Genomic DNA, 13136 nt, shown 5'->3' on the forward strand with positions numbered 1-13136 from the left:
GGCGCGAGTGAATGAGAGGGCGCGAGTGAATGAGAGGGCGCGAGTGAATGAGAGGGCGCGAGTGAATGAGAGGGCGCGAGTGAATGAGAGGGCGCGAGTGAATGAGAGGGCGCGAGTGAATGAGAGGGCGCGAGTGAATGAGAGGGCGCGAGTGAATGAGAGGGCGCGAGTGAATGAGAGGGCGCGAGTGAATGAGAGGGCGCGAGTGAATGAGAGGGCGCGAGTGAATGAGAGGGCGCGAGTGAATGAGAGGGCGCGAGTGAATGAGAGGGCGCGAGTGAATGAGAGGGCGCGAGTGAATGAGAGGGCGCGAGTGAATGAGAGGGCGCGAGTGAATGAGAGGGCGCGAGTGAATGAGAGTGTGCAAGTGAGTGCGTGAGAGAGGGCGCGTGAGAGAGGGCGCGTGAGAGAGAGCGCGTGAGAGAGCGCGTGAGAGACAGCGCGTGAGAGAGTGAGTGTGAGTGAGAGTGAGGAAAAAGAGAGAGAGAGAAAGAGAAGGAATCTCCGTTGGGCCCAGAGGAAATTATGAAATGCATTGTGTTGATGCAAACTGGTAAACTCCCACCCCTGATAGCTTCCCCATTGAGTTTTATAAAAAGTTTGCAGAGCAATTAGTATCTCTAGTTTTTGATGTTTAATGACTCCTAAACTGGGGTTCAGTGCCCTTTACACATGCGCTGGCCTCTATTTCCTGATCCTCAAGAAGGACAAGGACTCGACTGAGTGCGAGTTGTACTGATCTATCTCACTTTTTAATTGCGGATGTCAAGTTACTTGCTAATGAGCTGGGCACTGCGGTTGGAACCCTGCCTCCGAGGTGGTCTTGGAAGACCAGACAGGCTTCAAGGGCTGTCAATTGTCAGTCAACAAATATTCTGTTAAATGTTGTTCTTTCCCCCTCAATGCCCGAACCGGGGATGATTGTTTCCCTAGATGCTGAAAAGGCGTTTGATAGAGTGGAGTGGAAATATCTCCCAAGATTCTTGGGAGATTTGAACAAAAGTTATATCATGCATTTGTTTACTTTATAGAGCCCCCACTGCTAGTGTTTGCATGAATGCTTTGAATTCTGGTTACTTCCCACTGAGGAGGGACACAAGGCAAGGATGTCCACAGTCTCCACTCCTGCTTGCTTTGGCCAAAGAATCGCTCACCATAGTGCCGAGATCTTTATTGAGTAGAGTAGGAAAGTCAGGGAGGGGTGAAGCATAGGGTATCCTTGTACTCGAATGACCTACTTCTTTATTTGCGGACCAAGTATCCACTATGGATGAGACAATGAAGCTGCTTGGGAGTTTTGGCTCCTCCGGGTGCAAGTTAAATTTGGATAAGAGCAAATGCTTCCCAGTTAATTCCCTGGAGAGGCGAGCCCATCTGGGGACACTATCTACTGGGCGGCCAATATTCCTTCCCTCCAGCCCCTTCCTAACTCTTCCTCCCACTTAGCCAGCCTTAATCCCCCCCATAGATTCCTTATCCTTCCTCATTATCCTTCAACAAATCACTGAGCCAATCCCACTCTCCAAACCACGCTGCTCCCCCCCCCCCCCCCAAGCAACGAGTGCGGCACCACTGGGTAACTTGAAAAAGTCTTGCGTATACCCAAAGTCTTCATCATCCTCGACCCCATCCTCAACTTGAAGTGTGGCTACCACTTCCCAGAATACCCTGGGGCTAGCAGCAGTGGCGCCGTTGCCAGCGCCTGTAAACCCGACCCTTTACAGGACCCAGTCTCCATCCACACCCAAAGTTTCTGATACCTTCCTCCAGCCCCACACTTTTTCATCATTCACCGCCAATAATAGTGCAACTGATTCAAAGAGCCAAACTCCCCAACTGCTACCCACTTTGGAGAAACGCCTTCCTTTGCTCGCCACCTTCCCTGCCCACATATAACGACGAGACCAGCCTATCCACCCCTTAAAGAAATGCTGGCAAAAAGATCGATAGACACTGGAAGAGGAACAGAAACCGTGGCAAAATGTTGATTTTGACTGGCTGCACCCGGCAAGCCAACAGAAGGAGTCCCAGATCCTCCTTCACCTTCCCTCGTGAAATATAGCTTACGGAGTCGCACCGAGTCCCACGCTACCTGCACCTCAAGTAGCTAAAGGGAGTTGTCACCATCCTAAATGGAAACCCTTGCACTCCAGCCCCTCCACCCGATGGAAACATGACAAAACACTCACTCTTCCCAAAATTCAATTTATACCCCGAAAACACTCCACATTGCCCTAGCAACCACATTATGTCCGTCACCAAAGAGCTCGGGTCCATGATATACAGCAGTAAGTCATCTTCATACAGGGACACCCCTGTGCTCCAAACCCCGCCCCCCACGATCCCCTTCCATAGCCCGAATCCCTCAGCTCAATCGCCATGAGCTCAATCACAGACACGAACAAGAGCGAGACATGGGGCACCCCTGCCTCGTTCCCTGGAATAGTGGGAAATACTCAGACTGCGTCTCATTCATCCGCACACGAGCTGTCGGACCATTTTATAGAAATTTTACCCAAGCCACAAACTTAGGCCCAATCCCAAACTTCTCCAGTACCGCGAACAGATACTTCCACTCCACTCTGTCAAATGCTTTCTCCGCATCCGACGCCACCACCACCTCTAATTCTCTCCCCTCTGCCGGAGAAAGCACCTCATTCAACAGGCACGGCACGTTCCATGACAGTTGCCCGCCCTTGACGAACCCTGTCTAATCCTTCCCCACCACCTTCGGAACACACGCCCTCCAGCCTCACCGCCAACACCTTCGCCAATATCTTGGCATTCACATCCAGCAGAGAAATGGACCTATATGTCCCATACTCCATTGGGTCCTTATCCTTTTTCAGTAACAATGAAATAGATGCCTGCCTCATAGTCTCAGGTAACCCCCCTTCGCCATCGCATCTTCAAACATTTCCACCATCAGCGGAACCAACATGTCCTTAAACTTTTTATTAAACCTCACCGGGAACCCATCAGGCCTCGGCACCTTACCAGACTGCATCTTCCCTATCGCTACGTTCCTGGCTCCTTTAACCCAGCCCTTTCCACCTCTGGCTACTCCAGTCACTCCAAAAACTACCTCATCCCTAATTCATTCTCGGTCCCCTGTGTATCTACCATCCACCTCCAAAATCTCCTGATCAGCCGCTGCCTCTTCTTCCGCACCTCCCTGTCCACCTTCGCCTGAAAAAAATTGACCACCCCCTCACTACTGCTTTCAATGCCTCCCAAACCTCTGATGACAACAACAAAGAACAACAACAAGACCTCCCCGTTTCGATTAAACTCCAAATACTCCTCCATCACCCTCAGAATCTTGATGCAAAAGTTTGGGTCCGCCAACAAGCCATCCAGCCTCCACGCTGGCCCCTTCTCCAAGGCCACATCCACCCAATGCAGCGCATGATCCGATATCACGATTGCCAGTACTCTGCCTTCTTTACTTCTGCCAGCAACACCTTCTCTACCAACAGAAAGTAGAAAAATGAATACTCCCTGTCCCAGGGATGAAAAAACCTCCATGGAACCACCCCTCCAAATCTCCTTCATAAACCCCCCCCCCCCCCCCCAACACCTTTGCTGCCCTGCCCCACCCCCCCATCCCGAAGGGGCCCACAAATGCGGCAGAGACCTACCCATCCTCAGGTCCAGCACCATATTCCAATTTCCCCCCATTAACAGCTGTTGAGTATCCAGGTCCAGTAAGACTGCCAAGAAACTCCTCACTAACCCAGCGTCATGCCAGTTTGTGGCATACACGCAGGCCAACACCACCAACCTCCCCTCCAACACACCCAACATGAGCACATGCCTTGCCCCTTGATCCACCACCATCTTCTTCATTTGGAACATCACCCACTTATCTACCAGTATAGTCTCTCCACTACTATTGAAGCCAGAATGGAACACCTGACTCACTCAGTCCTTCCTTAGCCACACCTGGTCCTTTAACCTCAGATGGTCTCCTGTAACAGCACCACGTCCGCTTTCAGACCCTTCAGATGCGAGAAAACACGCGCTCTCTTCACTGATCCCCCAAACCCTGTTCACGCCACCACTTTGACCACAGTGGAGTCTCAACCTCAACTTCCCGCCCATCCTACCCACCATAACCATCCTTCCAGGCTCTACCTCTTAGACAGAATCCTGCCCTGGCCTTAAATCACTGCCATCACACCCCCACCCTTCTTCCCAGCAACCCCTCCGCCAGTTCCTCTTGAAAACACCTCGCCCAGTATCGGCCCCATCCCCCCCAACATTCACATCTCCCAGGCCCATTGAAACCTACCAATACAGATTCCAACAGCCTTAGCCCCTCCCCCACCTTGCTTCCATTCACTAGTCAACAAAGCATTTGCTAGAGTGATGGCCCCTGCCACAGCCCCTTCCCCAACATCAAAAGTGAAACCTCACCCTTCCAATCCCCATTACGTCCATAACACCCATACATGAAAAAGAAACAAACTCAGAAAAAAAAACAGCCAATAACAATCAAAAGTCCAAATTCAGTCCAATCCCAGGCCTTCTGCTTTCACAAACGACTCCATCCCAAAATAATAGTCTCTGTCGTTGTATGTGACCCTCCGCTTTGCCAGGTAGACTACACAAAACCGCATGTTGCGCTTTCACAACGCCACCTTAGCCTATCCGAAGGCCGCTGGCCTCCTTGGCAGCTCTGCCATCAAGTCCTGGTATATATGTATAACCCTTGCCTTTCCACTCCACCCAGTGCCTCTGCTTTGCCCACCTCCGCACTCTCATTCACCTGAAGATGATGGAAACAAGACGATCACCGCCCTCAGCGGCTCATTTATCCTCGATTTCGGCCAGAGTGACTGGTGGGCCCTGTCCAACCCGTACTGGGAGGCCTCCTCTCCCTCCCCCATCATGCCGGCGAAGTATTCTGTAGCCCTCTGGTCCTGTCAGCCCTTCGGATACACCCACGATCCTCAGCCGCTTGCAGCCGACATTGTTAAATTTGCGCAATCGGGAGCACCGTGCCGGATGGCTCTGCGACCCTCCTGACACCCGCCCGCGACCCAGACTTTGAAAGTGCCTGTCCTAGACCTTCCCACAGCTCCTCACGAAGGAATCTTCACCAAAAACTGGACTAAAAAGGCCATAAAAGACAGCTTTAGCTTGACCAGTAGCTTATGTGCTTTTCCTAATTTATATGGCTGAGCTGCGCCCGAAATAAACACATAGCTATTAGGGATTCCTTTTTTTAAAAAAAAAACTTATCTTGGGCCAGCAGTGTACACCAATATCATTTCTGCTGGAATTCTACAAACAATAACAAAAAAAACAGGTTTAATAACAACTTCATTTATGGTGCCACAACGTAGTGAAAAATCCTAATTGTGACTTTATTCGTACTAACAAAGAACAAAGAAAAGTACAGCACAGGAACAGGCCCTTTCGGCCCTACAAGCCTCTACCAATCATGATGCCCCAACTAAAAAAAAACCCTTCTACCCTTACTCGGTCAGTATCCCTTTATTTCCACCCTATTCATGTACCCATCCAGATGCCTCTTAAAATGTTGCTAATGTGCCTGCTTCCACCACATCCGCTGGCAGTGTGTTCCAGGCACCCTCCACTCTCTGCGTGAAAAACTTAACCCCGCACATCTCCCTTAAATTTACCCCCTCTCACCTTGAACCTGTGCCCCCCTTGTAATTGACATTTCCACCCTTGGAAAAAGCCTCCGACTATCCACTCTCTGTCTATACCTCTCATAATTTTGTAGACTTCTATCAGGTCTCACCTCAGCCTCCGTCTTTCCAGTGAAAACAATCCTAGTTCATTCAACATCTCCTCGCAGCAAACACCTTTTGAGGCCAGGCAACATCATGGTGAACCTTCTTTGCATTCTCTCCAAAGCTTCCCCTTCCTTCTGCTAATGTTGTGACCAGTACTGCACACAATACGCCAAACGGGGCCGAACAATGTTTTATATAGCTGCAACATGATTTCCCAATTTCTGTACTCAATGCCCCGGCTGATGAAGGCAAGCATGCCATATGCCTTCTTAATCACCTTTGCCACCTGCGTTGCCACTTTTAGGGAACTGTGGACCTGCACGCCCAGATCCCTCTGTATGTTAACGTTCCCAAGGGTTCTGCCAGAGTTGATCATCCAAAATGCATCACCCTGCATTTGTCTGGATTAAACGCCATCTGCCATTTCTGTGCCAAAGTCTCCAATCCATCTATATCCTGTTGTACCCTCTGACAATCCTCAGCACTAGCAGCAATTCCAGAAATCTTCATGTCATCCTCAAACTTACTAATCAGACCACCCATATTTTCCTCCAGGTCATTTATATATACTATGAACAACAGAGGTCCCAGCTCTGATCCCTGCGGAACACCACTAGCTACAGATCTCCATTCTGAAAAACACCCTTCCACCGCTACTCTCGTCTTCTATAACTAAGCCAGTTCTGTATCCATCTTGCCAGCCCACCCCAAATCCCAAGGGATTTTAGTTTTTCTACCAGTCTGCCACGTGGGACCTTATCACACGCTTACTAAAGTCCATACAAACTACATCCACAGCCCTTCCCTCATCAATTTTCTTTGTCACCTCTTTAAAAAAATGAATCCTGGTGAGACATGACCTTTCCCGTGCAAAACAATGCTGCCTGTCATTAACTAGTCCATTTTCCTCCAAATCTGCACATCTCCTTTCCCTCAGTTATTTTCCAAAAGCTTCCCCATTACTGATGCTCACCGACCTTGGATTTTCTGGATTATCCCTGCTTCCTTTCTTAAACAAGGGAACGTTATTGGTTATTCTCCAGTCTTCTGGAAACTTACCTGTGGTTAAAGAGGATGTGAAGATCTCGGTTAAGGCCTCAGCCATTTCTCCCGCTACCTTCCGCAGTAACCTGGCATAGATCCCATCCGGCCCTGGGGACTTGTCTACCCAATGTCCTTTAGGGAGGGGAATCTATCATCCTTACCTGGTCTGGCCTACATGTGACTCCAGACCGATAGCAATGTAGTTGACTCTCAAATACCCTCAGGGATGGGCAACAAATGCTGGCTCAGCCAGCGACACCCACATCCCATTAACAATTTTTTTTAAATCCCAGGCATGGCTGCTCCATGCTTCATAGTTGGAGCCCCAGAGGAATTTATGGAGTCAGTAATAGAGAGCGGGATGGTCTTATTTCCAGGGGGTGGCAGGAGAAACCCCCCCAAACAAACAAAGCAAACCCAGCTGAAGATGGCAGAAATATGATACATAGAATTTACAGTGCAGGAGGCCATTCGGTCTATCGCGTCTGCACTGGCCCTTGGAAAGAGCACCCTACTTAAGCCCCACACCTCCACCCTACCCTCTTTATCCCTGTAACCCAGTAACCCCAACTAACCTTTTTGGACACCAAGGGCAATTTAGCATGGCCAATCCACCTAACCTGCACCTTTGGACTGTGGGAGGAAACCCACGCAGACATGGCGAGAACGTGCAGACTCTGCACAGACAGTAACCCAAGCCGGGAATCGGACTTGGGACCCTGGAGCCATTTGATTTTTCGGTTTAACACTGACTAGTCTAATACTAATTAATTTCCCAGTAAGATAATCAAAGATTCACAGATTTCCATTTTAAAAATGAGATAGACTAGGAAAAAATGACAATTGCCAAACTCCTGCTGCCTTAGAACCTCCAAATCTTCTTATCGAACTATCTAGATATCTAGCAAGATGTCTAGCTAAGAGCTCCTTATTTTTCAAGATCTTGATTCAGGGTTTGGAGTATTGGCTACAAAAGGTTCAATTGCATTTCATAATCAGTTGATTATTAATAATGAATTGATGATTCAAGAATTTTTATATAAATAACAGCATGTATATAAAAGATTCTGTTGTCTAAACCTTTGAGAAGTTGATCCCACGAGCACCCTCTCTATGCTTTCAGCAGTGATCAGGAGTGGAGAAAATCTGGCTGTTGTTTTTTCCCTTGTCATGAATCTGCCCAGCAACAGCAGCAAAACTAGTTTAATGAGAGATGCCCAGCAATAGGTAGAAATCTGCCTATTGACAGCGGTAGCTGGTATTCAAAAGGCCCCAGTGAGATGCATCTCTCCCCTGTAACGAGTTTAGAAGACAGTTTAGGAAAGAATCAAATGTGAATAGCTTAAGAGCAGAAGCAGCACATCAATATCTGGGAAGATAAATGAGGCATACACGTTATGTATAGTTAAAGAAGTTGATAGGGGAGCCATCTAAATACACCAAAGGCATAATAAAAATGGAACATGGGTAGAATTGACCAGACGATCAGAAGCCAGGCAGACAGCCTCAGATTAGGTAGTTTTCCAACTGGCAGCTGAGAGGTCAGGTTTACATCAAACAAACCTCCAAGTCTCAGAGCCAAGACAGTGCAGAAAACCTTCATAACGGGAGTTTAAAATATCTTTGCTGGACCAGGAAACAGACATTTCCCAGACCGGAGGATGGTCCCTGTATTGCATGGCAACTATAAAATGGTTATTTAATTTGAATGTTGTTTGGGGAACGGAGTTCAGGTATTGTAGATATGTTTTGGAATAAGCAGTACATTCTACATAAATGTGTGTTTAGTAATTCATATACCACAATTGTCCGAGTAGAATAATCCTGCTAGTGTGTATTTGTCTTTACTTTAATAAATAATCTTTAATAACTGTTACACGATGACTGGAGATGACACTGGGGTTTCATTTGTCTCCAAGATAAAACTCCACTCCACGAACTGATGTTCCAAGTTGGGGTATCCTTGCAGATATCAGCGTGCTTTGTGACACCCATTTATGACCAACTACAATTCCCTCTACTAACAATTCTTCTGCAACTAGGCACAGAACAGTCACCAAATCTAGGGCCAAAGGAAGTCTAGTAATGTGGAAATCTGAAAGAATATTGCAATTTTGAGCTATTTCTTCACTGTCACATATTGTATCTAGTTTTGGAGGATAAGATGAGTTCACTTTGGATTTTTCATAGACAATCATTTTACAGATATTATTATTATTCTGTCATCATTTTAAAAAGGAGCATAATGTGCTGAGACAGCTGTACAATTAGCTTCAGTACACTGGGTAAAAGGGAGATTAACAAAAATCAACCAGGGATGCCATCAATAATTATGACCAAGTGCTATGAGCTGAGAAGATACTTATTATAATTTACCAATCCAGAGAAAAAAAAACTTCCTCCTGAAGCTACTGTAGCATCCAATTGCTTCTATCTGGATTTCCTATTATCCAGTTCTAAAATTACCTTGTGTTTATGTTTAAACCTATTCTCCCCTATATTACAGTTCATATGAAGGAATATTTCAGGTAACTTGATGTGCATCTTTAATCTGACAAACCATGAAGCTCTCAACTTGGGTGCCTTATTTTAGGCTGAAAAACACAAGTTTCTCCCGTGGAAACATGTCTTTCCATAGAACTGAGACATGCTAAAGGGCATCATACTGGAGGCAGCCATTTCCACCCCCCCCCCCCCCCCCCCCCCCCCCTCCCCCAAATAGCGTGCCATTCGGTACAGCTATTGACCTCCGACCGGCTGGTAGCTCTTTGTAACTAGATTTAAAATTTGCAGTGCTATGGGGACAAGGCAGGAAGTAAATCTAGCCAAGTAGTTCTTACAGAGAACACGATGAACCAGGAAGTTGTCTATGCTGCTGCAACCATTCTAAGATTCTATTAAATTTCATCTGCCATTGTTCAGTTACACATATTGTCCAACTCGAGCTGAAATCTGAGTCACCTCTTCAGACTTTACTAGTTTATCTAATTTATAGATGGCAAACTGCTATTACTATGCATAGAATACCCAGTATTGACCGGGTATAATCTTCTTCCCTTCTGAATCCATGTTGAATAGTGTTTACCAGGGTAGAGCTGCACCAGGTTAGAGTTGCATAGAGTATCAAGTTCACTCATTCTCAATTTCATTATTTTACATAGAATGAAAGCAAGATGTCCTCCACAGATGAACAATTTATGATATCCACAATTTAGGCAGAGGTAAAAATGGCTACTTGACACAGATGTCAAGTGATAATAAAAACACCCATAACAACCAAAATCCTTAACATGTAAAATGAAAAAAAAATGTCATGCAAGAACATAATCAGAATCAGTCACACGAGGCAAAAAAAAATTACCTGTCCAAGTTATTTTCCTCCTTGTCTTGTGGTTTATTGGATGAATTAGTTTTTTCCTGCAAAAATTATTTCCATTACTGAATACTACTTTTTAGCATGTAAATAATGTATTTAGCATTGTAACATCTCCAAATTCTTCAATGTATTAATTTTCAGGTGCTGTAATTGATACAATATACATGAATAATAGCTATTCTGAAGCAACAGTTTGCAAAATGTAGAATTTTTGTGATGCAGTTGGATTTCCTAAAGAAACATTTCCTTTGATCATATTGCTGTTGGAACTTCATTCTGATCCATAGAACAGTACAGCACAGAACAGGCCCTTCGGCCCTCGATGTTGTGCCGGACAATGATCACCCCACTTAAACCCACGTAACCTGTATACCCGTAACCCAACAATCCTCCCATTATCCTTACACTACGGGCAATTTAGCATGGCCAATCCACCTAACCCGCACATCTTTGGACTGTGGGAGGAAACCGGAGCACCCGGAGGAAACCCACGCGCACACGGGGAGGACGTGCAGACTCCACACAGACAGTGACCCAGCCGGGAATCGAACCTGGGACCCTGGAGCTGTGAAGCATTGATGCTAACCACCATGCTACCGTGAGGCCCTAAAATCCGTCTTGCATACAGTCAAGGTACAAGAGATTAGCTCTGCTTAGTTGTTTTTTCTTGTATATTTGGTCTGCTGAAGACAGTGGATTGAGTACGTGATATCTCTACAACCTACCAACCATTCGAAAAGCCCATGTTGATAATGCAACCAAATAACCCATCCGGATCCCAATTGACCTGAACGGCCCAAAACGTTGATATGCTGACAAGTGGTTGAGCCTTTATTCAATGCCACTGACATCAATCACAAATGACTGTGATGAACCAGCATCATTTTTCATTTTTGCTTTGTTTTCAGTCCAATCTGAACTTCTGTGGAGTAGCAATCAGAATCAGATTGCCCCTTCGCTCCTACTTTTCCCTCCTCAAATTTGCTTTTATTCCCATCTCACCCATCCTTTTGACAAAGGCCAGGCAAAATCCTGGTAGTGTAACCTCAGGATCTAGAGTTGAGGGCAACTCAGTCGACTATATGGAGGCCATGCTCCATTTATCTAAAAAAAAAACAGAAGATGGGGTGGTCAAAGGTGGGAAGGGAATACCACTGGAGGAGGTGGAAAGTGATAGTGGTGGGGGAGTCTATTGAGGGGTCGGTGTGGGACGTAGTTACTGAGTGCTTTTAATCCTTCTCACATTTTCTGGCAACTGTCACAGTCGGAGCCCAAGGTCTCACACATCTCTTGGCCCAAAATGGATGAAAATATTCCTCATTTTCAGAAATTCAATTTGGTTGAATATTACATTGTCATATGACACCCCAGGTCCCAATCCTTCCAATTGGTGCTCATTCAAAATTAACAAAACCATGTATAGACTCACAAACATACTTGTGAAGGGGGGAGCTGAACTGATACAGTAGGGAACAAAAATTGTGCGTTGAGACAGTAATAGAACCACTTCACTTCTGTCACTGTCCCTTTGTGGAGATATGGGAGAAACCTAATTTCCCTTAAGGACTGGATCAAAAGGTTGTGGTAATGGGATGGAATGAAAAAAGATCCTGAAATACACAGTCTCCAACTGCAATAGGCCTGAACGAGCAAATAGCTCCACATTTTCACTACGCATAATTACCCTTTCCTTGTGTTTTCTATCCTTGTTTTTCTGTTTTCTGGCACAGAATTCTTTGAGCTGTTCATCCATACCCATGAGCATGTCTTCAAATGACTCCTGACATGTAGACCTGAGCAAAATAAAAACATTGTGATCCATAAAATTCATGCACCAACTCAACTGACAGGCTTTTAAAATGATCTAACAACGTCCCCATTTCAGGCGGCACGGTGGCGCAGTGGCTAACACTGCTGCCTCACAGCGCTGAGGACCCGGGTTTGATCCCGGCCCAGGGTCGCTGTCTGTGTGGCGTTTGCACATTCTCAGTATCTGCGTGGGCCGCACCCCCACAACCCAAAAGATGTGCAGGGTAGGTGGATTGGCTATGCTTAATTGGAAAAAACATTCCCCATTTCCAATACTCATTCAGCAACGAGAACTAAAGGAAAATGCCAGTTTGGCTGGTAGAGTGCATCATACTGTTTAAACCCATCCTCTGACCAAGCGCTGGTTATCTCCCCCAATATCTCCTTATCTGATTCAGTGCCATATTTTGTTTTATAACTTCCCTGTGAAGCACCTTGGGAACTTTTATTGCATTAAAGGTGCCTAGTGGTCAGACTGTTTGCCTAACATTCAGTACTTGATTAACAAATATTTCCTCGAACTAAATATTGAGAAGACAAGTTGTTGTTATTAGAGATTTCAGAAGATCTAATCATTATGAAGCATTTTGATCAGGAAAATCTTTCACTGGACAGTTGCTAACTTGCGTGCAATATCATCATCCAAAGAGGATATTACGGTTTTATTTTTTACAAAAAAAATTTTTTTTTAAGCCCTACCAGAAACAAAAAAAAGCAAAATCCATAACATTGCTTTTGAAAGGGAAGTGGATAAATATTTTATTTTAATGGATAGCTCAGAGCCAACAAAAGCACACAAGGCAAATAATAATAATCTTTATTAGTGTCACAAGTAGGCTTACATTAACACTGCAATGGAGTTACTGTGAAAATCTCCTAGTCGCCACACTCGGCGCCTGTTTGGGTACACTGAGGGAGAATTCAGAATGTCCAATTCACCTAACAAGCATGTTTTCAGGACTTGTGGGAAGAAACCGGAGCAAACCACGCAGATACAGGGAGAACGTGCAGACTGTACAGACGGAGAACGTGCAGACTGTACAGACAGTGATTCAAGCCGGGAATTGAACCTGGGACCCTGAGAATCAAGAGTGCTAACCACTGTGCCACCATGCCACCCATAACATACGTCTGGTGTC

The 13136-nt window shown here is 45.9% G+C and overlaps 1 protein-coding gene across 3 annotated transcripts in view; it reads right to left on the bottom strand.

The window, feature by feature from the left end:
• The window catches only part of LOC119972318 (DNA topoisomerase 1-like), a 176124-nt gene that overhangs the window by 144498 nt on the left and 18490 nt on the right, over positions 1-13136 (bottom strand). For all 3 annotated transcript variants that reach the window (XM_038808830.1, XM_038808827.1, XM_038808829.1), the window contains exons 6-7: positions 11873-11981; positions 10174-10229 (exon numbers count right to left, since the gene is read on the bottom strand). In XM_038808830.1, coding sequence (XP_038664758.1) covers positions 10174-10229; positions 11873-11981 — 165 coding nt within the window. The remainder of the gene's footprint in view (positions 1-10173; positions 10230-11872; positions 11982-13136) is intronic.

Source organism: Scyliorhinus canicula, chromosome 10 (assembly GCF_902713615.1).
Source record: "Scyliorhinus canicula chromosome 10, sScyCan1.1, whole genome shotgun sequence".
Lineage (NCBI taxonomy): Eukaryota > Metazoa > Chordata > Chondrichthyes > Carcharhiniformes > Scyliorhinidae > Scyliorhinus > Scyliorhinus canicula.